The following is a 26,838-nucleotide window of genomic DNA, read 5'->3' on the forward strand; positions in this document are numbered from 1 at the left end:
CACCCACCCTTCATGGAAGGATAGCACACTATATAAGGAATTTATTCATACATCTAGTTCATAAGTTCTAGGAGCAGAATTAGGCCATTTGACCCATCAAGTCTACTCCGCCATTTAATCATGGCTGATCTATCTTTCCCTCTCAACCCCATTCTCCTGCCTTCTCCCGGTCACCCCTGACACCCATACTAATCAAGAATCTGTCAATCTCTGCCTTAAAAATATCCATTGACTTGGCCTCCACAGCCCTCTTTGGCAACAAATTCCACAGATTCACCACCCTCTCTGGCTAAAGAAATTCCTCCTCATCTCCTTTCGAAAGGTATGTCCTTTTATTCTGAGGCTGTGCCCTCTCTGGTAGCCCTAGATTCACCCACTAGTGAAAACGTCGTCTGCCCATCCCACGTTAGTTGATATTTCTTTCTTTTCCAATGCCGTATTTCCATTTTAAAATGACATCATGTGTTATTGTGGCTGTAAGTCTCAATCTGCCTTCTTCACCCTGAAAACAAATTGGCCAGGGCTGGGTCACGTGGGATGGGGATGAAGGCGACCCTGATTGGCGGGCAGGCCTGGATTGCGTCACACAGCGGGCTGGCCCCGCCCCTCTCGGAGGCCGATCAGCTGTTCATGACATTCTAAAAACTGATACACTCCGTAGGATCAGCTGGAGCTGAAATAACAGATGAGGGAGACAGCGACTGGGGAGACTTGCCTTGCAAGGAGAGTATCTTTCTCTCCCTCCCTCCCTCCCCTTCAATAAATGAGCTGGCTGCACTTTTTTATTTTAAGTTATCTCGTTCTACCTCACTTGAGCAGCCCGCGACGTGTCTTTTTCGTTTGTTGTTTGCTTTCCATGGTGCAGTCTGCGGACTCCTTACAAAAAACAAGAAGGCAGGTAAGCCTAAGTAACGTTGGCTTGGAATTATCTCCCCCACCTCACCACCCCCCTCACCCCGCTTATTATGACATATTTCCTTGTGTATCAGGTCAGTTGGGTTTTTTTTCCCCCTCTCTTTGTAACTACTTGTGTAACCGCTTGTGCAACTTGGAGGATGCACTTGATGTGAGGTATTTCATAATTAGTGCCGTGTTGGAGATATTCCGTTTTGGTGTAATAGTTAATGTTAGGATTTTTTTTGTCTATCTGGAATGGTATTTACAATATTTCCTGATATACTATCCTTTCCAATGTGATTGTCATTGCTCTGACCCTCACCCTCCCACCGATCTGCTACTGTGAGCCATATATAAATAGCTTGTTTTTCCAGTAACTCGGTATATCCATTCGAAATGTTGAGTGCAACAATGATGTACGTCAAACTCTGACCTTGTTCTATAATAATAATACCTCCTTTTCCCCATACGGGCTGTCGGAAGCGGATTAACTGTACTAGTTATATTTATTCTTGTGGTCAGATCAAATGGCGAGACAGTAACTGGAGACTCAAACCCAGAGCTTTTCCTCCACAGTTAGGAATATTTATGGGGGTTTTTTTCAGTTTGATCCAAGCCTGGATTTGCTCTCCTATTGTTGAACAGCTGATTTTTTTGCCGGTATTGGATAGTTACGATTAGTCAATAAGGTGACGTGAAGGTTATTAACATAAAACGCAGCCGCACAATGACGTAATGCTTCTTAAAGGAGCCATCTCCGTGGTACACGCCAACCTATCTTCCAGTAGACCTGCGATGGGCCGAACGGTTTTGGAGCAACACTTTGGAGCAGAGACGAGTGCTTTTAGAGATACAACGGCTGAATTATCCTTGCGCCCCCCAAAACAATTCAGCTGTTGTATCTTTATAAGCACTTGTAATGATTGTATCTTTGTCCGCACTTGCAACTAACAGATGTAGCTTTATAAGTACTTGTAATATAGAGGTCAGCTGTTGAGACCTCTATTACCAAACTAGTATTAACATTACAAGTACGTTTAATAGTACTAGTAAACAATGACTTGTTTGGTAATATATGTATTAACAACTAATAGTTAATTAGTAAACTATTACTAGTTTAGTTATAGACCTCTATAACCAAACTAGTAATAACATTACCAGTACAAATTTAATAGTACTAGTAAACTATTACTTGTTTGGTAATATAGGTCTCAACAGCTGACCTCTATTACTAAACTAATAATAGCTTACTAGTTACCTACTGGTTTAATAGTAATAGTAAACTATTACTGGTTTAGTAATGGAGGTCTTGACAGCGGAGTAATTTCAGCTGTTGATAGTTTTTGACCATTATGTGTAAATAAAAAAAAACACTTTTTAGATTTTAGATTTATTATTATCCCGTGTACTGAGGTATAGTGAAAGGTTAAGCAATCGAATCTGATAATACTATACATAAATATAATCAAGCCAAAAATAAGTGCAATATACACACAAGAAATGACAGATCTGGATTACTAAAAAGAAGACACAGAGTGCTGGAGTAACACGGCAGATAAGGCAGTATCTCTGGAATTCATGGGTCGGGGAAGTTATGAGTGAGGTCTGAAGAAGGGTCCTGACCCGAAACATCACATATCAATGAGCCCCAGAGATGCCGCCTGACCACTGAGTTACTCTAGTACTTTATGTCTTAAGTACAATGGGCAAAGCAAAGAGAAATATACAGAATACAGCATGAAGTTCTCAGCATTGTAGCGTAACAGTTCCAAAGACAAAGTCCAATGAGGTAGAGGAGAATTGGTCTTGCCCTTGCTTATGGAAGGGCTGATCAGAAGCATTATAACTGGAGAAGAAGCTGTTCCTGAATATGGTGGCGTATACCCACAAGAGTCACACAGCACGGAAACAGGCCCTTTGGCCCAACATGTCCATGCCAACCAAAATGCCCCATCGAAGCTGGTCCCATTTTCCAACATTTGGCCCATATTCCTCTAACCTTTCCTATCCACGTACCTGCCAAAGTGTCTTTTAAATTCCATTATAACACCTGCATGAAATACCTCCTGTGGCAGTTCGTTCCATATATTCACCACCCTCTGAGTGAAAAAGTTGGTCCTCACATTCCTATTAAATCTCTCAAAGAGAATGGAATTGTATTCTCTTTGATTTCCAGTGTGTTTCAACTCTTTGCTGAATCCAATCAAGGTGTTTGTATTCCTCTTCTCCCTGTTTCCCAAAATGTTTTAGTTTAGTTTAGCGATACATCATAAAAAACCGCCCCTATGACCCACTGAGTCCAATCTGACCATCGATCACCTATTCACACTCTGTTAGTCCATTTTCTCATCCAAGCCCTACACACTAGGGGAAATTTTATAGAGGGCCAACTAACGTGCAAACCGGTAAATCTTTGGAATGTGGGAGGAAACTGGAGCACCCGGAGGAAACCCACGCGGACACAGAGAGAACATGCAAACTCCACACAGACATCATCTGAGGTCAGGATTGAACCTGGATATCTGGTGTAGTGAGGCAGCAGGTCTCCCAGAACATCACGCAAACCAACCTCCCTTCCATTGACTCCATCTACACTTCATGCAAGGCCACCAGCATAATCAAAGACCAGTCTCGTCCCAGTCACTCCCTCTTATCCTCTCTCCCATCAGGCAAGAGGCATAGACGTTTGAAAACTCATACCTCCAGATTCAGGTTCAGGTTATGTTTCAAAGTAACTGAACCATCCTATCACCAACTAGGGAGTGCTCCTGACCTCCCATCTACATCATTAGAGACCATTGAACTATCTTTAATTAGACTCTACTGGACTTTATCTTGCATTAAACGTTATTCCCTTTATACTGCATCTGTACACTGTGGACGACATGATTGTAATCATGTGAAGGCTTTTCACTGTAACTCAGTGCACGTGACAATAAACTAAACTACACACATTCTGTTGACAAGTGAATGCCAATGGGATCTCCAATGGGAGTTCTACAACACCCTCTGTCAGTCTGAAGAAGGGTCTCAACCTGAAACGTCTCCTATCCATTTCCTCCAGAGATGCCCACTGACCCGCTGAGTTACTCCAGCATTTTGTGTCTACCATTGGGTGTTGGAGAGAGGAGGAGAACTTCTTCAAAGTAGATAGATGGGCAGGTTGGCACATCTCAGTGACTTGGGGTTGGTGGACGCATTCACTTGCCAACAGAGTGTGTGGGCAAATAGATAGTTGGCAAGTTGGCGCTCTGGATTTGTGAATGAAGTGTTGAATAACTCGAGCCACTCCCAACCCTAGTCATCGTACAAGTTTCACTGTCGCCCTGTTGAGTTCCACTCTCTGTACAACTCGTTATCACCTCGCCCACAGCCAACAATGGACCATTGTGGGCTCCACCTTTCCAAGATTATCGTTGCTTTCTGCGTATCTATAATTCTTTTGTCCTATGTACTGTCTGTATCTCTTGTTTCCCTTTCCCTTGACTCTCAGTCTCAAGAACGCTCTCGACCAAAAAACGTTACCTATTCCTTTTCCCCAGAGGTGCTGCCAAATTCCAAAGTCATGCAGGTTTGTCGGTTAATTGGCCTCTGTAAATTGTCCCTAATGTGTAGGTTAGAACTAGTGTACGGGTGATTGTTGGACGATGCGAACTTGGTGGGCCGAATGGCCTGCTTCCATGCTGTATCTCTAAACTGAACTAATACCATAAGAACCATGTTCCCAAAGACAAGTTGGCATCGACATTGTAATCTTTTATTTTCCGTGTGTACTTTAACTTGACCACTTGTTGTTTTATTTAGTTGGAATTAATGACGTCACATGTAAAGTATTTATTTAAACAGATCAATGCAATAACTTTGCATATTGCATCAGGACAAAACATATGGGTTGATCCCTGCTGATTGGAATGATTGAACTGTTTGGAGTCTTTGCTATTAACCGAATAATGCAACTTCCTGCAAGCCACTCGGTGACTCAGCCGCATGTAACATAGCTTGGATCTTTCATCATCTGATGCAGGCGTGTTTGTGTTTGCCCATCCTTTTCCTACACTGCTCAATGGTACAGTTTGCTAACGACTCTGAAGACGGGTTACAAGGAATTGTGTTCTCCTGTCAGACTGTGGGAATTGGCCTGGTTGGGGTGAGTTGAAGGGTCTTCTCTTTGAATTTTGTGGAATACCCGAGAATCTAAGAACAAAGATGGTACGCTGCCTCTCAGTTATTAAATATGCAAGTGAATAGAGAAGCAAGGAACTGCAGATGCTGGTTTACAAATTAAAACACAATCTGCTGGAGTAACTCAGGGTCTACTCAGGCAGAATTTCCAAAGGACACGGATAGGTGACGTTACGGATCGGATTCAAGAACTAAACTTGAACTTCTTGAATGGTGAAAGGCCTGGATAGAGTAGATGTGGAGAGGATGTTTCCACTAGTGGGAGAGTCTAGCCTCAGAATAAAAGGACGTACCTTTTTCTTTTTAGAAAGGAGATGAGGAGGAATTTCTTTAATCAGAGGGTAATGAATCTGTGGAATTCATGGCCACAGACTGCTGCGGAGGACGTTGATGTGTATTTTTAAGGCGGAGATTGATAGATTCTTGATTAGTACAGTTGTCATGGGTTATGGGGAGAAGGCAGGAGAATGGGGCTGAGAGGGAAAGGTAGATCAGCCATGATTGAATGGCGGAGTAGACTTGATGGGCCGAATGGCCTAATTCTGCTCCTATCACTTATGAATATAACTTATGGACTTATGAAATCTGAAGAAGCGTCCTGACCTGAAACATCACCTATCCATTATTCAGCTTGTAGAGTCTATTGTGTTGCACTGGCAGATTAATTACCAAAGTACCTACTGTATGTTTTGCTGAAGCCATTCATATCAGATGAAGACACTGCATGCATGCATAACTGTGGCTCTCAACCTGACAGCACTAATCAGTTAGGAAAACATAAAATGCCTGTAAATTGGGGACTGCCTAACCTGCATTAATGTTTCATTATGGTCTGTTCATAAAGTGTTTTCCTTTTCTGAAAGCTCGCTAAATGCCACATCGTTCCAGCCCCCAGTATTGTCGCTTCACTTTGGATGCAGGCAGACATAGAAACATCCAACATAGAAAAGTACAGCACAATAACAGGCCCTGTGGCCACAACATTTGAGCCAAACATGATACCACCTTATCTACCCACCTGTACATAAACCATATCCCTCCATATCCATATGCTATCGCAAATACTCTTAAATATCACTGTCCTATCTGACTCCACCATCACTGCTGTGTGTGTGTGTGTGTGCCTCAGGTTGACCAGTGTGTCATGGAGGGGGTGAGCTGTATTGTCCAGGATTCTCCGCAGTTTGTGGAGCATCCTCCCCTCCAATACCACCTCTCACGAATCCAACTCTGCCCCCAGGACGGAGCCAGCGTTCCTGATGGCTCTGTTAATCCTATTGGCGTCCGCGGCCTTCGCCCTGCTGCCCCAGCTCTTTAACAATGTGTTAACTACACATTGTGGATAGAGGGGTTGGTGTGGGGATTTGGAGCAAGAGGGAAGAAGGAAGGCTAAGCCACAATTAGTTGGAGTTGGCAGTGCCTGCGATTAGCTTGCATTTCATTTAAGATCGTGTTGCCACTAGGACTAAAATCTTAGAGATGGAGCTTTAGAATTCTGTCGCTGAATCCAAGATCTAAGTTTGGATTAAATGTAGGACAATGCAAGGCTTGTTCCCAAGTGAAGTATTATTAACTCTGCATTCTTTCCAGATTGTATTTATTTAATCCAGAGTTTTAATATCCAAAGAAATTCTTCAAAGAGTAACTGATCCATAAGTTATTTGTACCTAATATAAAAAGTCCTATTGCCTTTCTACCTCAATTACACATATATTATTTAGTTGTTTATTGTCACGCATACAGAGGTACAGTGAAAAGCGTTTTTTGTTGCGTGCTATCCAGTCAGCGGAAAGACTATACATGATGCAATCAAGTCGTCCACAGTATTCAGATGAGGATAAAGGGAATAATGTTTAGTGCAAGATAAAGTCCGGTTAAAGATAGTCCGAGGGTGTCCGATGAGGTAGATGGTAGCTCAGGACTGCTCTCTAGTTATAATCTGTTATTAACAGAGGGAGCATGGTAACACAAAATTATACTTAATCCAGAAAGCAGATCAGGTAACCAAGGTAATTGTTAATCCCTTCCTTACACCATACTGCAGGGGGCGGGGAGATCATTAAAAGGATTTACTCGGGGCACAAGCTGTATGGGGAGGTTTGGCAGCCTGGGACCTAGTTCCTTGGAGTACAGGAGGGTTTAGAGATAGGGTGAATGTACAGTGACTTTGGCCCAGAGTTGGGGATCAAGAACCAGAGGACATAGGTTTAAGGCGTTGCTAGGACTTGAGGGCCTGAGCTATAGGGAGAGGTTGGTTAGGCTAGGACTGCGGTGCTGGCTCGAAGGGCCAAATGGCCTCCTCTTGCACCCATTTTCTATGTTTCTATGTATCCCTGGTAGCATAGGAGGATGATAAGTGACCTTATAGAGGTGTATAAGATCATGAGGAGAATAGATTGAGTAAATGCACAGAGCCTTTTTCCCCATAGTAGGGTAATTAAGAATCAGAGGAAATAGGTTTAAGATGAGAGGGGAAAGATTTAATAGGAATCTGAGGAACAACTTTTTCAACACAGAAGATGGTGAATGTAAGGAACGAGCTGAGCTGCCAGAGGAGGTAGTTGAGGTACAATAACACCAGTTAAAAGACACTTGGTACGTGGCTAGGATAGGTTTAGAGGGATATTGACTAAACGCAGGCAGGTGGGACTAGTGTAGATGGGGCATTTCTGGTAGGCATGGACAAGTTGGGCAGAAGGGCCTGTTTTCACATTGTCTTTGACTTTATTGTAGGGAAATGAAGGTTGAGGAATTATTTTTAAGAACAATTATGTAACCAATGAGTAAGAGAGAGAGAGTTTGCGATGGGATCCCAATAACGGTCATGGTGGCGCAGCGGTAGAGTTGCTGCCTTACAGCGAATCCAGCGCCGGACCAAGGTTCAATCCCGACTACGGGTGCTGACTGTACGGTGTTTGTACGTTCTTCCCGTGACTGCGTGGGTTTTCTCCGAGATCTTCGGTTTCCTCCCACACTCCAAAGACGTACAGGTTTGTAGGTTAATTGGCTTGGTAAATGTAAAGGAAAATGCCCCTAGTGGGTGTGTAGGATTGTGTTAGTGTGCGGGGATCGCTGGTCGGTGTGGACTCGGGACGATGGACCAGTTTCTGTGCTGTATCTCTAAACTGAGCTAAACTAAAACTCTTTTCAAAGAATAACTTTGAGGGGGCTGCATCATTGAGGGTTGGTGTCGGTTGGGATTTGCGGAAGGTTGTTGTGACTGAATTTCACACTAATGTGGTATTTTGGACTGCTTTTATTTCTGTTTCTTTTTTCCATGAAATGGTATCCAACCAAAATTGGAAGCTGAACTGGAACTTCATCAAGAAGCAGGGATTAGAAAATGCCTACACTGCCTTTCAAACTCTAATGGTTCGATTAGTTTATTGCCATTTACAGCAGGGCGCAGTGAAACCTGTAGCGTAAATAGCGTGCATGGTAATGATGGATCCAATAAATACAATGGCGGGATGCAGAACACCATCATTGTGCGGAGATTGTGGTGTAATCTGACGTAGTGTGAAACAAAATACTCAAACGTTTAGTTTAGTTTAGAGATACAGCGTGGAAACAGGCCCTTGGGCCCACTAAGTTCGTGCGGACCAGCGATCATCCCACTTCTATCCTACGCACTGGGAACAATTTACAGAAGCCAATTAACCTACAAACCCACATGTCTTTGGAATGTGGGAGGAAACCAGAGCTCCTGGAGAAAACCCACGCAGGTCACAGGGAGAAGCCTCACACAGGCAGCACCCGTAGTCAGGATCAAACCCGGGTCTCTGGCGCTGTACCGCAGCGCCACCCTGCCACCCGAGGTTAATTGGCCTCTCTAACATGCATAGAGAGTGCATGCGAAACATAGAACCAGTGTGAACGGGTGATGGATGGTCAGCATGTAGTCAGTGGGCCGAAGGGGCTTGTTTCCATGCTGTATCATCTAATCAATCCATCAAAAGCATTACTTTGAAAAACATGGTTTCTCAGTTCAAAGTTTCTGTACATTATTGGAAGTGCTCCCTCCGTGACCTTAAACTTTATTTTATTTGTTATCTCACCAAGTTGAATTATTTCTACTGCCCCAGGCACTCCCGTTCTCCTGGAAAGAATTACTGTAGCTTTGTTAATCTGATTTAGTAGCATGTGAAACTCTGGGCTGCATAACAAAATTCCAGTTATAATGTATGAGACATTTTGTTTCGAGGCTTGACCCAGTCTGGGGTGAAACATTCCATTGTACAAAATACAGTAAATAGCCGCTGTGTCTTAGCTATTCAGAATTTGCGGGTGGCACAGTGACGCAGTGGCAGTGTTGCTGCCTTATTACAGTGCCAGAGACCAGGGTTTGGTCCTGACTATGGATGCCGATGTAGCAAGTTTGTACGTTTTGCCCATGCCCTGCGTGGGTTTTCTCCGGTTGCTCCGGTTTCCTCCCACACTCCAAAGACATAGAGGTTTGTAGACTAATTGGCTCTGTAAATTGTCCCATAGTGTGTGTAGGATAGTGTTAGTGTGTGTGTGGATCACTGGTCGCTACTGACCCAGAGGGTCGAAGGGCCTGTTTCTGTGCTGTATCTCTAAACTAAACTAAACTAAGCTAAGTTTTCAATAGATAACTTTTTAAAAAAAAACTATATTTGAAAGGCCTTGCATTCACTGAAATCTTTCAGCACTTTGGCCATTAAGCACTTGTGACATCCGATGAAAAATGAACTTGACCAAAAAACAAACTATTAGTTTTTAGATTTGGAGCGACAGGGCAGAAACTGGCTCTTCAGCCCACCAGGTCCGTGCTGACCAGCGATCACCCCGTACACTGGCCCTACCCTACACACAAGGGACAATTTGCAATTTTTATCGGAGCCAATTAACCTACAAACCTGTACTTCTCTTGGAGTGTGGGAAGAAACCGAAGCACCCGGAGAAAACCCACGTGGTCACAGGGAGAACGTATAAACTCCGCACAGACAGCACCCATAGTCAGGATCGAATCCGGGTCTCTGGCGCTGTGCGGCAGCAACTCCACCGCTGTGCCACCGTGGTGCCACCGCACTAGAGGAACTCCAGTGGGTCAGGCAGTGTGGGGACATGCCAGTGAAATGCTTTTGAAGCATGGAAATATATTTTCTTGTGGCATTCAGCCTGTTGAATGTCTGAAGCAAACCCATCAATCCTTCTTTCCGTCTTCCCCCCTCTCCCTCCCCCATCTCCAATCTCTCTTTCATGCCCATCGACTCCAACCACTAAATACTCCCTGGATTGACTGATACATCTTTAAGGATGAGGGTGACCTTACAGAGCCATACAGCATGGAAACTGGCCTTTCGGCACAACATCCATGCTAACCAAGGTGCCCCATCTAAGCTAGTCTAATTTACCCACAATTTGTACATATTTCTCCAAGTATCTGTCCAAGTGCCTTTTGAATGTTGTTACACTACCTGCCTCAACTACGTCCTCTGGCAGCTCGTTCCATACACTCACCACCATCTGAAAACGTAGCCCCTTGGGTCCCTATTAAATATGTCCCCTCTCGCCTTAACCTATGTCTCGTTCTTGATTCCCTTTCCCCACAGGTAAAAGACTGTGCATTCAGCCTATCTATTCCCCTCATGATTTGAAACACCTCCACAATATCACCCCTCATCCTTGTGCTTAAAGGGCAACTTAGGAGCAACATTTTCAAGTGAGTGTGTGGAACATGCTGCAAGTTTTTTTTAGAGATACAGCATGGGAACGGGCCCTCTGGCCCACTGGGTCCACGCCAACCATCAATCACCCATTCACGCCAGTTCTATACTATCCCATCTTCGCATCCACGCCCTACACACTGGAGGCAATTTTCCGAGGCCAATTAACTTTCAAAACCCGCATGAACTGGGGCTGTGGGAGGAAATCCATGCAGTTACAGGGAGAATGTGCAAACTCCAAACACAGACAGCATCTGAGGTCAGGATCGAACTAGGGTCTCCGGCACTGTGAGGGAGTGGCTCTATCCGCTACGGCACTGTGCCGCCTTTAATACTGATATTCCTCGTTCAACTGTGGGTTGGGTAGTGGGGAAATAAAACGCAGCATTAGTTTTAAGTTTTCAGTCTGAAGAAGGGTTCCGACCAAAGATGCCAACCATCCTTTTTCTCCAGAGATGCTGCCTGACCTGTTGAGTTACTCCAGCACTTTTGTGTCTATCTTCAGTATAAATCAACATCTGCAGTTCCTTCCTTCCACAATGTTAGTTGAGTTATCTCTCATTGGGAATTGAGTGCATGACCTTCTTTGTTTTGCTCCATCGCAGGCCTTCTTTGCAAGTGAACACCTTATGACAGCCCTTTGAGTTCTGCTCTGCGCTCAACTGCCCGGCGCCAGGGGAGGGAGGAAAGATCCCAGCACGTTGCTCGCCCGCTACCAGCCTCTTGCCAGTCCCTCGGAGATTGGTTGTTCACCTGGCCGTTAGACAGCGGGCCGCCCTCACAGCCAGTCCACCATGTTCCACCGACTCACCAGCTTTTTCTATGGGGAAACGGAAGAGATCGGCCCCGAGCCTGCCGATCCCAGCCTGATCGAGAAGGAGGATGACGGCTGGCTCATCGTCGACTTTCCAGGTGGGTTACCAAGCACGTTACCTCAGCTTCCGCCAGTAGCGCTCTTCTTGAGAATCTCTCTCTTGAAATTTAATTCCACAAAGCATTTCTAGTGAGTAGGAAACAATTTCCCACTGAGCTAGAGAGAACGTTGAAGAACTATGTGCTTTTATTCACAAATTTATCTACAGATCTAAATCAAATTCACACTTACAAAGTACCTTGGCACTAAGATGATTTTTAAGGCAGATATGGTTAGATTCTTGATTAGTACTGGTGTTATGGGGAGAAGGCAGGGGAATGTGGTTAGGAGGGAGAGATAGATCAGCCATGATTGAATGGCGGAGTAGACTTGCTGAGCCTAATGGCCTAATTCTGCTCCTATCACTTATGACCTTATGTTAAGTGATTTGTATTTTGATGCCTTCTATGGTTAATCATTTTTCCATAGGTCCAGGGAAACGATAGAAGTATGAAAGGTTGTGAAGTTTGATGCTCTGCAGTGGATGAATTTTTTCTTAAAGTACATCAAGTCGGCAATAAAGGGGGCTTGTTCTAGTTGGCAACCAGTGACTAGCAGAGTACCGCAGGGGCCGGTGCTGCTACTCTTCAAAACAATGATTTGATATCAATGATAAGGGGATTGAAGGCTTTGTAGCCAAGTTTGCAGATGATACGAAGACCGGTGGAGGGGCAGGTAGTGTAGAGAAAGCAGGGATTCTGCAGAAGGACTTGAACAGGTTGGGAGAGTGGGCAGAGAAGTGGCAGATGAAATATAGTGTAGCGGAGTATGGAGTCATGCATTTTGGTCGTAGGAATAAAGGCGTAGACTATTTTCTAAATGGGGAGAGAATCCAGAAATTGAAGGTGCAAAGGGACTTGGGGGTGCTGGTGCAGGATTCCCCAAAAGTTAATTTGTTAGTCAAATCGGTAGTAAGGAAGGCAAATACAATGCTAGCATTTATTTCAGGAGGACTAAAACAGATAAAAGAAGATACAAACAGGGATGTAATGCTGAGGCTTTATAAGGCACTGGTCTGACCGCATTTGGAGTATTGTGAGCAGTTTTGGGTCCCATATCTGAGGAAGGATGTGCTGGTGTTGGAGAGGGTCCAGAGGAGGTTTACAACAATGATCCCAGGAATGAATGGGTCAACATGTGATTACTGTTTGATGACACTGGGCCTGTACTCGCTGGAGTTTAGTAGGATGAGGGGGAACTCATTGAAACTTACCGGATAGTTAAAGACCTGGATAGAGTGGATGTGGAGAGGATGTTTCTACTAGTGGGAGAGTCATAGAGCAGAGGCCACAGTCTCAGTATAAAAGGATGTTCCTTTAGGAAGGGGTTGAAGAGCTGATAGAGCTGCTGCCTCACAATGCCAGAGACATGGTTCGATCCTGACTATGGGTGCTATCTGTGTGGAGTTTGCACGTTCTCCCTGTGACTGCGTGTGGGTTTCCTCCGGGTGCTCCGGTTTCCTCCCGCATCCCAAAGACGTACAGGTTTGTAAGAGAATTGGTCAGGTGGCCTACCTTTGTGCCTTCCAAATTGCCCTGCCATTATTGAAATGGCCCAATCAGAGTTTAGAATTTAGAGATAGAGTGCGGAAACAGACCCTTCGGTACACCCAGTCCACATCGTCCAGTAATCACCTTGTACACTAACACTATCCTACACACTAGAGACCATTTTTACATATAGTGGGAAATTAAAGGAAAAACGAAAAGTTACAGACTTTGCAGGTTTGCTTCAAGAGACTTTATTGCAGGATCTCATGGAGAGTTGGCAGCAGAAAACTAGTTCTCTGAGTTCACCGCAGAATAAGCCGACAGTTATAATGTGCAGGAAACCAACTTTTGTTTTTCGATAGATACAGCCAACTGAAAATACACAATCTACTACATGGGTAACAATTATTTCATTAGTCATAACATTCTTTTCGCTTATGTCAATCTTATTCAACAACAGATGGTTAATACACAATACAAGGGCATCTTGACATTATTCTATCTCGCTTCAGACGGCCCACGCCACCATCCCCTCTCCGAGCCAATCGTAAGCCACCCATTTACTGCAACGTATCTACGCTACTAGCGGTTGGGGGAGCGGGTAATCTACTATAACTTCTCACAGAAAGGAAAACAAGCTTTATTATCTCCCCTACTATTTCATGTTTACACTTACCATCCACCCTTCAACACATTCCCAGACAAGAGGTAATACGTCTAATCTTACTTTGCTGATTCCCACGAACTCTTCTGCACCTGGTCAAGCGAGAGATGCCAACTATCACACCCAAAACACCCTTTTGTTACTTTGTTCAATTCCAATCAAAATTAAGTGAGGAAGAATATTAACTTTTCTTCCACACCAAATAACCAACAAACCTGTATGCCTTTGGAGTGTTGGGGGGACCAGAACATCCGGAGAAAACCCATGCGGTCACAGGGAGAACGTACAAACTCTGTACAGACAGCACCCACAGTCAGGGTCGAACCCGGGTCTCTGGCGCTGTAAGGCTGCAACTTTACCGCTGTGCCATTGTGTCGCTCTAGGGAGTGTAGGAAGTGGGCAAGATAGATGTTTTGTGAACAGGTGATCGATGTTCAGCATGGATTCGGTGGGCTAAAGGGCCTGTTTCCATGCTGTATTTCTATACTAAACTAATGCAGTTGGTTATAGTGATCTTGCCCACCCCAGGCACTGTAGTTCAGAGAGGCAGGTCCCTCCGAGTCAATCTGGCAAAGCACGTGCAGGTCCATTTTCCGGCAACCTCGGTTCCAGAGCCTTGTGGATTATTTGTTTTGCCGGACCAACAGAGGTCACTGCCTGTGAGTGGAGTCCAACGGTACCGGAACTGTCTGCCTCCCTGGGCAGCCGAGGGGCTGTGATACCGGCCCACAAATTCAGCCTCAGAATTCGGCTATGGGAACGGATCTGTGGGCTCTGGCTGGGCCGGGGTTCCAGAGTCATGGCCGCAGGGGGGAAATTCTTTTTTTTTTTTTTAAATAATTTTATTTATTAGAAGTAGTGTACATTACAATAATATAAGCCAAGAATAGCAGAATACATTTCTTGTTCCACTTCATATTTTAAACTTTAAAAAAAAGAAAAGTAAAGAAAGTGAGATTGGATGGCAAGCGTGTGAAAGAGTGATAAAAAAAAAAAGACCCTTAGACACAAAGAATTCGAAAAAAAAGTTAAGAAGTAAGCCATAGGGAAAAAACAGGGGGAAATTCAACCCGCTGATCGGCCACAGAGGTCCCGATGAGGTCGGGATCGGCCGCCTCGCCCGGCCTAGGCGCCACATTTTCGGGGGTGGGGTTGGGTTTTCAAATGCTCTCTCGTAGGTTTGCCCGATCAAAGGAGTTGCGGGACCACCAGTTTCCAGAAAATGGGTGGTGGACCTGTCCTGGGATAAAACAGGAGCTCACTCAGCTCAAATCAATTTGCGTGTGGGTGAAATTTGCCAATGAAAACCTGCCCCTTTTAACTTGCTGTTCTGCTTAGATATTCCATGCTTGTTTTTCCTCCTAGTTTTTTTGCCTCTAGAATAACCTGTTTGGAACAGCCCGCAACTGTCCCTTAGGGCATTAGTATGCAAACTCTGGCACCAGTTCCAGTCACTCGTTCCAGCTACATGTTAGCTGGAAGGAATATTGTGTGCAAAATATAGACTCAAGACTATTTGGCCCATCATGTTCATGCTGGTTCTCTGAGATGAGATAGTCCCACTCATCGAGCCATTGAGTTATACTGCACGGAAACAGGTCCTTCGGCCCAACATACCCATGCCATCTACACTGGACCCATCTGCGCACGTTTGGCCCATATCCCTCTAAACCTTTCCTATCCATGTACCTGTCCAAATATCATATTAAATGTTATTACAGTACCTGCCTCAACTATCTTTGGCAGCTCGTTCCATCTTACCTCCCATCCTCTGTGTGGAAACGTTGTCCCTTGGGTTTCGATCATATCTTTCCCCTCTCGCCTTAAACCTTTGTCCTCGGTTCTTGATTCCCTTACTCTGGATAAAAGACTTCTGTGCATCTACCCTATTATCCTCATGATCTTATACACCTCTGTAAGGTGACCCTGCGGCCAAGATGTAAAGTCCTAGCCTGCCCATCCTCCCCCTATAGTTCAGATCTTCAAGGGCCACCCATCCACTTTCCCTGTGTCCTGGCAGGTTTTTTTTAAGTACAGATTTAATGTACTCTTGCAGTGAATGTTTTTTTGCTACCACCATGTTAAAAGACTTGGTGTGCTCAGAGTCATACTGTGTGGAAACAGGCCCTTTGGCCCAACTTGCCCACAGCAACCAACATGTCCTATACACACTAGTCCTACCTGCCTGCTTTTGGCCCATATCCCTCTAAACCTGTCCTATCCATGAACCTGTCTAAATGTTCTTAAACATTGCATTAGTACCTGCCTCAACTACCTCCTCTGGCAGCTCGTTCCATGCGCCCATCACCCGTTGTGTAAAAAAAAAAGGTACCCCTCAGGTTCCTATTTAATCTCCCTCCTCACCTTAAACCTATGCCCTCTGGTTCTCGATTCCCCTACTCTGGGGGAGAGACTGTGCGTTCAGTATGTCTTGGTCTTCTTCGGATGTATCTTCTTCTTTTGTGTGGCCTAAAGTTCTATTTGATCTTCCGTTTCTTCGGATGTATCATTTAACTAAGATCAAAACACGAGGTGTTGGAGGCATTCAATGAGTCGGGTGACATCTGTGTGAGGGAATGGACTGGAATGAATCTGACGAAGGGTCCCGACCCGAAAAATTACATCTCCAAATCATCTTCTCTGTCACCTTGGTTGCTGTGGAACGAAAGAAAGGATCTCTGAGGATAGATAACTAAAAAAAGACAGAAAGCGCTGAAGTAACCCAAGGGGTCAGGCAGCGTCTCTGGAGAACATGGATAGGTGACGTTACGGGTCGGGGACTTTTCTTCAGACTCAAATCCAGTGCAGCTTGCAGCTCTTCACATTACAAAGTAACTTCAGACCGATCATCTCAACTGGAAACATCACCCATTTCTTCTCTCCAGAGATGTTGTCTCTCCCGCTGAGTTACTCCAGCATTTTGTGTCTATCTTCGGTGTAAACCAGCATCTGCAGTTCCTTCCTACACAAAGGATCTCTGAGACTGTTTACAAGAGCTAATGCAATTTTCCATGTCTAGGAAAAAGAAATTGAAGAAGTACTGATATAAATAAGCAATAAATAGAAAGTCCATATTTAGTTCAGCTAAGTTTAGAGTTACAGCGTGGAAACAGGCCCACCGAGTCCACGCCGACCAACAATCACCGGCACACAAGTTCTATGCTACACACTAGGGATAATTTACCAAAGCCAATTAACCTACAAACCTGCACATCTTTGGGATATGGGAGGAAACCGGAGCACCCGGAGAAAACCCACGCGGTCACAGGGCGAATGTACAAACTCCGTAGAGACAGACACCCATAGTCAGGATTGAACCCGGGTCTCTGGCGCTGTGAGGCAGCAACTCTACCTCGACCCCATTGTGCCAGTATTGTAGTAGTGAGTGCATTGGATCATTAACTGGATAATCCTTGAAACAGAAGGATAACAATCCAGAGAAGGGCACACAGTGCTGGAGTAACTCAGCGGGTCAGGCAGCATCGCTAAAGAACGTTTCAGGTTGGGAACCTTTCTTTCTTCAGACTTAAATCCAGTGCAGCCTACAGCTCTTCACATTACAGGTGACAGATTCCAGCATCTGCAGTTCCTCGAATACTCTGATTTAACTGTGCGTTGTGGACAGCTGACTCCTACAGGTGAACGCGTGAAGTGCAGCTGATATTTCTACTGGTACTGGGAGCGGTATTCCCTTGCCTCTGGGCCTCAACTGATTCAGAAGTTGTTGCTGTGTGAAGGAACTGCAGATACTGGTTTACACCGAATACTGGAGTAACTCAGCGGGACAGGCAGCATGTCCAGACAGAAGGAATGGGTGACGTTTCGGGTCGAGACCCTTCTTCAGACTCCAGAGTCTAGACTTCAGAGCCTTACAAAAACCAGCACTGGGCTTCAACTTGGATGTCGGGATAGGAAGAACACATGCTTAGGCTGCCCCTTGGACACTGTGGTAAAGGAGGAAGATGAGGGATAGTGGAGGCTTGTGGACAAGACAAAAGTTATGGGAATCAAAGAAATTTTGAGGACAAGGACCTGTAACTGATTTATGCAAAGTACCAAAAGGGATAAAGTGCTGGAGTAACTCAGCGGGTCAGGCAGTATCTCTGAAGAGCATGAATAGGTGACGTTTTGGGTCGGGACCCTTCTTTCGACTCGAGGAGGGCAGCAGAAATCAGAGTAGGGAAGCAGTGAGTGGGGGTGTCACATAACTATCATCGGAGAGAGGAGGAGGAGGTCTTCAAAGTAAGTCTATCTTGAGGATATTTTGCAGTGGAGCAGCCCAAAATGAAGAAGCATGGAACTGCAGATGCTGGTTTATAATAAAAAGCTATTTATCGGTCTGAAGAAGGGGTTCTGACCCGGAACATCACCCATCCTTTTTCTCCAGAGATGTTGCCTGACCCGCTGAGTTACTCCAGCACTTTGTGTCCTTCTCTGTATTTAGAATTAGGATACAACTGCCCTGATAATGTTCCTATTTAGCTCTTGGATAAGCTGCTTCACTTGTGATCTACATCCCTATGAGACTAGAGAAATGCGTGGCGATGCTGTTAATAATAGATAGAAAACACTGTCTGATGTACATTATTAAGAAGGGTTGACAGACCAATTTGATCTTGTGTTTTAAAAGCTATTGAACGGCAAGAAACAAGGCCAGATGGCCTACTTTTGTGCCTTCGAGATTGCTCTCCCATTCTCTAAAAAGGTGGGGGGTTTGGAGGTCAATTGGCTTCTGTAAATTAACCCTTGCGCACAGGGAGTTGATGAGAAAGTGGGATAACATACAACTTGTGTGATGGGTAAACGCAAAGTGCTGGAGTAACTCAGTGGGTCAGGCAGCAGGAAGGTTTGTAGATTTGGGGAAACAGCATGGAAGCGGGCCATACATACAGCACCCAGTGTCTCTGGGGCTGGAAGGCAGCAACTCTACCACTGCGCTACTGTGCCACCCTGAAAGCTCCCCACCCAGTTCAGGGCGTGACCATGAGAGTTCAACGTAGCGGCTCACCAGCACGTACTCAAGGGAATAAGTGATGGCCATTAAAAGGAAGGCTTGCTGGAGAATACCCTCTCCAATATGAAAATTAATGGACCTGCCCAAGCAACAGGAGCCAAGTGAAGGGCAGGTCCGCGTGTGTCCATCCTTGCTTTGAAATCCTTGTTTCTAAGTTGAACCCTGGGATAGTGTTAGAGCACCCACGCTCTGCTCACATTAGAAAAATGTTGTAGGGTCTCAACCCAAAAGGTAACCTGTTCCTTTTCTTCAGAGATGCTGTCTGACCTGCTGAGTTACTCCACATTCGTTTGTCTGTCTTCACATTCGCGAAACTTCATTGGCCTCCCAACTAAAAGGATGGAATTCTTGATTGTTTAAGAAGGAACTGCAGATGCTGGAAAATCGAAGGTACACAAAAATGCTGGAGAGACTCAGTGGGTGCAGCAGCATCTATGGAGCGAAGGAAATAGGCAACGTTTCGGGCCGAAACCGGCCCGAAACGTTGCCTATTTCCTTCGCTCCATAGATGCTGCTGCACCCGCTGAGTTTCTCCAGCATTTTTGAGTACCTTGGAATTCTTGATTGATTGAATTGATGCAAAGATACAACGTGGAAACAGGCCCGGCGAGTCCACCCCGACCATCGATCACCCGTTCACACTAGTTCTATGTTATCCCACTTTCTCATCCACACTCTACACACCAGGGACGATTCACCGAGGCCATTTAACCTACAAAGCCACACGCCTTTGAGCAGGGAAACCTCCCCAAAGAGAGGGGATCCTACTGAATGACCATTTATACCATAAGATGAATGGTCACTACTTTTAAATGTAGAAGTTGCATTATGTCAGAGTGACTGAACCTGATTGGTATGTATATATCATAGGAGCAGAATTAGGTCATTCGGCCCATCGAGTCTACTCCGCCATTCAATCATGGCTGGTCTATCTTTCCCTCGCAACCCCATTCTCCTGCCTTCTCCCCATAACCTTTAACACCCTTACTAATAGGGCTCTTAAGGATAGCGGAGTCAGGGGATATGGGGAGAAGGCAGGAACGGGGTACTGATTGTGCATGATCAGCCATGATCACATTGAATGGCGGTGCTGGCACGAAGGGCCGAATGGCCTACTCCTGCACCTTTTGTCTATTGTCTACTGTCTAATCAAGAATCTATCGATCTCTACTTTACAAATTCCCAATGACTTGGCCTCCACATCCGTCTGTGGCAATGAATTCCACAGATTCACTGACGGAACGTGGGAATGAAGAAGATTTCCCGTGGTAATTCCCGGGGTTCAGTATTGATGTGGATAGAGAACTGGCTGGCAGACAGGAAGCAAAGAGTAGGAGTAAACGGGTCCTTTTCACAATGGCAGGCAGTGACTAGTGGGGTACCGCAAGGCTCAGTGCTGGGACACCAGCTATTTACGATATACAGTGGCTTGCAAAAGTATTCATACCCCTTGAACTTTTCCACATTTTGTCACGTTACAATCACAAACGTAAATGTATTTTATTGGGATTTTATGTGATAGACCAACACAAAGTGGCGCATAATTGTGAAGTGGAAGGAAAATGATTCATGCTTTTCAAATTTTTTTACAAATAAAAAACTGAAAAGTGTGGCGTGCAAAAGTATTCAGCCCCCTTTACTCTGATACCCCTAAATAAAATCCAGTGCAACCAATTGCCTTCAGAAGTCACCTTATTAGTAAATAGAGTCCACTTGTGTGTAATCTAATCTCAGTATAAATACAGCTGTTCTGTGAAGGCCTCAGAGGTTTGTTAGAGAACATTAGTGAACAAACAGCATCATGAAGCCCAAGGAACACACCAGACAGGTCAGGGATAAAGTTGTTGAGAAGTTTAAAGCAGGGTTAGGTTATAAAAAAATATCCCAAGCTTTGAACATCTCACGGAGCACTGTTCAATCCATCATCCGAAAATGGAAAGAGTATGGCACAACTGCAAACCCACCAAGACATGGCCGTCCACCTAAATTGACAGGCCGGGCTAGGAGAGCATTGATCAGAGAAGCAGCCAAGAGGCCCATGGTAACTCTGGAGGAGCTGCAGAGATCCACAGCTCAGGTGGGAGAATCTGTCCACAGGACAACTATCAGTCGTGCACTCCACAAATCGGGCCTTTATGGAAGAGTGGCAAGAAGAAAGCCATTGTTGAAAAAAAGCCATAAGAAGTCCCGTTTGCAGTTTGCCACAAGCCATGTGGGGGACACAGCAAACATGTGGAGGAAGGTGCTCTGGTCAGATGAGACCAAAATTGAAGTTTTTGGCCTAAATGCAAAACGCTATGTGTGGCGGAAAACTAACACTGCACATCACCCTGAACACACCATCCCCACTGTGAAACATGGTGGTGGCAGCATCATGCTGTGGGGATGCTTCAGCAGGGACAGGGAAGCTGGTCAGAGTTGATGGGAAGATGGATGGAGCCAAATACAGGGCAATCTTGGAAGAAAACCTGTTAGCGTCTGCAAAAGACTTGAAACTGGGGCGGAGGTTCACCTTCCAGCAGGACAACGACCCTAAACATACAGCCAGAGCTACAATGGAATGGTTTAGATCAAAGCGTATTCATGTGTTAGAATGGCCCAGTCAAAGTCCAGACCTAAATCCAATTGAGAATCTCTGGCAAGACTTGAAAATTGCTGTTCTCAGACGCTCTCCATCCAATCTGACTGAGCTTGAGCTATTTTGCAAAGAAGAATGGGCAAAAATTTCAGTCTCTAGATGTGCAAAGCTGGTAGAGACATACCCCAAAAACTTGCAGCTGTAATTGCAGCGAAAGGTGGTTCTACAAAGTATTGACTCAGGGGGGCTGAATACTTTTGCACGCCACACTTTTCAGTTTTTTATTTGTAAAAAAATTTGAAAACCAGGTATCATTTTCCTTCCACTTCACAATTATGCACCACTTTGTGTTGGTCTATCACATAAAATCCCAATAAAATACATTTACGTTTGTGGTTGTAACGTGACAAAATGTGGAAAAGTTCAAGGGGTATGAAAACTTTTGCAAGCCACTGTATATTAATGATTTGGACGAGGGAATTGAATGCAACATCTCCAGATTTGCGGATGACACGAAGCTGGGGGGCAGTGTTAGCTGTGTGGAGGATGCTAGGAGGCTGCAAGGTGACTTGGATAGGCTGGGTGAGTGGGCAAATGCATGGCAGATGCAGTATAATGTGGATAAATGTGAGGTTATCCACTTTGGTGGCAAAAACAGGAAAGTAGACTATTATCTGAGGTACATAAAAATACTGGAGAAACTCAGCGGGTGCAGCAGCATCTATGGAGCGAAGGAAATAGGCGACGTTTCGGGCTGAAACCCTTCTTCAGACCCTTAGACTATTATCTGAATGGTGGCCGATTAGGAAAGGGGGAGATGCAACGAGACCTGGGTGTCATGGTACACCAGTCATTAAAAGTAGGCATGCAGGTGCAGCAGGCAGTGAAGAAGGCGAATGGTATGTTAGCATTCATAGCAAAAGGATTTGAGTATAGGAGCAGGGAGGTTCTACTGCAGTTGTACAGGGTCTTGGTGAGACCACACCAGGAGTATTGTGTTTTGGTCTCCTAATCTGAGGAAAGACATTCTTGCCATAGAGGGAGTACAGAGAAGGTTCACCAGACTGATTCCTGGGATGGCAGGACTTTCATATGAAGAAAGACTGGATAGACTCGGTTTGTACTCTCTAGAATTTAGAAGATTGAGGGGGGATCTTATAGAAACTTACAAAATTCTTAAGGGGTTGGACAGGCTAGATGCAGGAAGATTTTCCCCGATGTTGGGGAAGTCCAGAACAAGGGGTCACAGTTTAAGGATAAGGGGGAAATCTTTTAGGACCGAGATGAGGAAAACATTTTTCACACACAGAGTGGTGAATCTCTGGAATTCTCTGCCACAGAAGGTAGTTGAGGCCAGTTCATTGGCTATATTTAAGAGGGAGTTAGATGTGGCCCTTGTGGCTAAAGGGATCAGGGGGTATGGAGAGAAGGCAGGTACAGGATACTGAGTTGGATGATCAGCCATGATCATATTGAATGGCGGGGCAGGCTCGAAGGGCCGAATGGCCTACTCCTGCACCTAGTTTCTATGTTTCTATGTAATGCACGTACATTTGGGATATGATCGTTGATTTTTGCTCTGTTCTCTGCCACTGCAGAGATATTACCTCCTGCTTCCTCGTTAACCTAGCTCCAAAAATAACCTGTAACTTGTTCCTTCTCGTCAGACCTGTTGGGAAGTGGAACCCAAGACTGGTACAAGAGGGAATTTGTTCCATAGAGCAAATTGTTCTTGAGCAGTCTGCTCTTGATGGACCTATGACTTTAAAAAAAAAAATGCTGTCATTCTGAAAAAAATGACTAATCAGTCTCTTTTGTTTTTTTTTTGTTTTTTTTTTACCCTCCTTCCCTCCTTTTCCCTTCAACCCCCTTCAATTGGATTCTTCTTTTGATTATCTCGCACAAACTGTTATTGTGACCACCATTCACGCTTGTGGATGATTGCATGTACTCCCCTCCCCCTTCCCCCCCCCTCCCTCTCATCCCTCCCCCCCCCCCCCCCACACCTTCCCCCCCTCCCTCCCCCCTCCCTCACCCCTATAATCCTGCACGTTGCAAATGTAGATGATTGCAATTCCCCCTCAAGTGAAGAAGTGTTGGTGATGGTGGAGACCCAAGTGCCTGACGACACCCCTCCACCGGCCCCTTCTTCCCTTGAGCCCCGCTGTCACTGTGGCAGCGACTCCTCACCTCCATGTTCTTCACCCCGCACTTTGGACGAGAGTTGGTTTGTCACCCCTCCCCCCTGTTTTACTGCAGAGGGCCAGGATGAGGTCCAAGTGGCGAGCAGCCCCCTGGAAAACCTACTCATTGAGCACCCGAGTATGTCTGTATATGCTGACAGCAACACCAACATCAGTACCCGGGAGGAGCCCAGCCAAGTCAACAGTGGGTAAGAACTGCCTGAGTGGGAGAAAATGAAGGGGGGGTGGGGGGTGGAGGGGATGGGGGGGGGGGGGGGAGGAGGAGGGGGGGCGGGGGGTCGTTGAGATTGGAAGCACCTTTACCTTTGATTGTTTAAGCTACATAACAAAAAGAAATTGCTACGTATATGCAAAAAAAAGGAGTTTACTTTAGATGTTAGAGATCTTGCATGGAAATGGGTCCTACAGCCCCTCGAGTTCACGCTGACCTTCGATCACCTCTTCACACTAGTTCCATCTTATTCTACTTACTCATCCACTCCCCACACACACTAAGCTCTAGAACGCCTTTTCTTAATCTCTCCTCTACTCCCCCTCTCCCCTGTTCCCAAATGCTCCTTAACCTTTTCAATGAAGATTTGGTGAGCTGTTGTTTTTAGGTTAGAGATACAGCATGGAAACGGGCCCTTCAGCCCACCGAGTCATGCTGACCATCGATCACCTGTTCACACTAGTTCTATTATATCCCAATTTCTCATCCACTTCCTACACACTATGGCCAATTTACAGAGGCCAATCAACCCGCATGTCTTTGGGATGTGGGAGTGAACCGGAGCACCTGGAGGAAACCCACGAGGTCATAGGGAGTACGTGCAAACTCCACACAGATGGCACCCGAGGTTGGGATTGAACCAGGGTCTCTTGTGCTGTGAGGCAGCAGCTCCACCATCTGCATCACGGTGCCACTCCTTCTCTTACTCATGCACTGAGTTAGCCCTTGCAATATGATTGAATATACACAATAACTCCGATGATCTGGAACTCTTGTGTCTCTGTTGTTGCCTGACCAGCAGACTTTCCAGATTATTGGATGTCAGTCCTATTACTACCAAAACACACATTTTTATTTTCATTTTACTTGTGTATGTAAAAAATAGTATACCCTTTTCCTGTGAATCTTTTCCTGTGAGTATAAATAGGGGTAGTGCAGGATAAAATCCATTAAAGTCCATTTGTGGCTAGCTGCAGCTGGGACTGTGAAATGACGCCAAGATGGTGACCTTTGCATGCAGACAGTGAGCTGTTCTGTACATTCTGTACTAACCAGGGAATGGTGCTTATGTATGGTGATAGTCTTGCTGAGCTGTAGGCAAAAAGATATTTCACTGTATCTATGATAATCAAGAAACCCATTGATTAAAGATGCGAAGAAAAACAAAGGTTTAATTTAGTTTATTGTTGCCACGTGTACTGAGGTACAGTGAAAAGTCTCCAGTCAGTGAAAAGACTGTACATGATTACAATCGAGCCCTCTGCAGTGTACAGATACAGGATAAAAGGAATAAAGTTTAGTGCAAGATAAAGCCCAGCAAAGTCCCATTATAGATAGTCCGAAGGTCTCCAATGAAGTTGATGGGAGGTCAGGTTCGTTCTTTAGTTGGTTCAGTTGCCTAATAACAGATGGGAAGAAACTGTCCCTGAATCTGGAGGTGTGGTGTGGATATAATGGGATGAATGCTCCCTCAGTGTTAGAAAATTCAATGGCAGCAGAGACATTTTGAAATGTAGACACAAAAAGCTGGAGTAATTCAGCGGGGCCAGGCAGCATCTCAGAATAGAAGGAACGGTTGACGTTTCTGAACGAATGGTTCAGTCTGAAGAAGGGTCTCAACCTGAAACGTCCCCCTGTTCCTTCCATCCAGAGATGCTGCTTGATCCGCTGAGTTACTCTAGCAGTTTGTGTCCATCTTCGGTTTAAACCAGCATCTGCAATTGCCTCCGACACAATTTTGAACGGTGCCTTGTTGCTCTATTTGTAGAAACACAACTCGTGCCAGGGTGGACCGGTGGGCACCACCAGCTCCTGCCGCCGTCTTGGGACGAACTGGCGTGTTGGAAAAGGCCAATCAGATCCGCCGCATCCAACGGGCGAAACAACGGGCGGAGAAACGTCAACTGAGCCGCAATGGGATTCAGAGGCAGAACCTTGCAAGGGAGTGTCGTTACCACCGGACCAAACATCAAGGCAACTTTGTGTACCAGCCACCCCGACGCCAATACAACTACTAAACCATGTCATGAAACCCGGGCGCTAGGGGTCAGTCGGATGGCATTAACAATAACTTCGGACAAACTGTGCACTTCACCGCACAAGGTTTTCATTTTAGCTGGCCTTTCGGTTCTGAGCGTAGCTCTTTTAAAATAAAAGTTGTTCCATGCTCCGACAAAGACACATCATTTGGGATCTTCTCCAACTTGTCCTTTTCTGCTTGGCTCACCTCTTTTATTTCATCTTTAGGAAATGCGTAAACGAGCTTGAGCTTCCCTTCCTAACTAAGCCTCAGTTACATTGGCTGGTAGAACCCAGTGCCCGCTTTGCCCTGTGAATGCTTTCAGGCAAGTTGAAATGTCAAGGTGCCAATGGGTGGGGAATGGGAAGCGTCAACTGCACCTGCCTACTACCAGCCGGCAGCAGTCAGCTCTGTCGGTTTAACTCAGCCTGACTCCACTTGCAACTCAAGTGGGTCGACCGTTCTTCACCTTCAATCCATTTCTCTGGGAAGACGCTTCAGGATTAAAATGGATACAGTTGCCTTTTGCCCTTTTCGCAAAGAATTATTGCTAAGTTTACGGAGTACTCTGGATTTTTGTCACTGGTTCAGGAAATTCCCTTTTGTGTACCTGCGATTTCCCTGGTCCCTCTCACCTGAACCTGTCACATCCCAGTTCAGAGAAGTCTTAGCCTTTTATTTATGTAATTCCTGAACATTCATAATCTTGACCTTGAGCTTTGCATATCACTTGCTGGTCCCAGAATCAAAGATCTCCCTTCTTTTATCATCACACAAGGTCATGTTAGATGTTGCCTCATTCCTAGGCTTCACAAGAAGGTCAACGGTCTCATTTATCAAATTGTTTCGACACACAGCACCATTATCAGAATAATATACTAGCTTCATTCAACAATTGATACATGGAATAACTATTTCTGCTGGAACCTCCTCCAAATCCAACACTATCAATAGTGTCCACTGGATTTCTGTCAC

At 45.2% G+C, this 26,838-nt stretch overlaps 1 protein-coding gene across 2 annotated transcripts; it reads left to right on the forward strand.

Moving 5' to 3' along the window:
- The first annotated feature begins 624 nt into the window (after positions 1–624).
- On the forward strand, positions 625–26,029 carry tp53inp2 (tumor protein p53 inducible nuclear protein 2). 2 transcript variants are annotated; one of them, XM_033041848.1, is made up of 4 exons: positions 625–898; positions 11,375–11,681; positions 23,493–23,820; positions 25,612–26,029. In XM_033041848.1, exons 2-4 carry the CDS (start codon positions 11,564–11,566, stop codon positions 25,859–25,861), a joined length of 696 nt encoding a protein of 231 aa, XP_032897739.1. In that variant the 5' UTR covers positions 625–898; positions 11,375–11,563; the 3' UTR covers positions 25,862–26,029. The 2 variants fall into 2 exon arrangements, with proteins under 2 accessions (XP_032897739.1, XP_032897740.1); XM_033041849.1 differs by having other exon boundaries at positions 628–898; positions 23,688–23,820.
- Positions 26,030–26,838: the final 809 nt, after the last annotated feature.

Source organism: Amblyraja radiata, chromosome 23, assembly GCF_010909765.2.
Source record: "Amblyraja radiata isolate CabotCenter1 chromosome 23, sAmbRad1.1.pri, whole genome shotgun sequence".
Classification (NCBI taxonomy): domain Eukaryota; kingdom Metazoa; phylum Chordata; class Chondrichthyes; order Rajiformes; family Rajidae; genus Amblyraja; species Amblyraja radiata.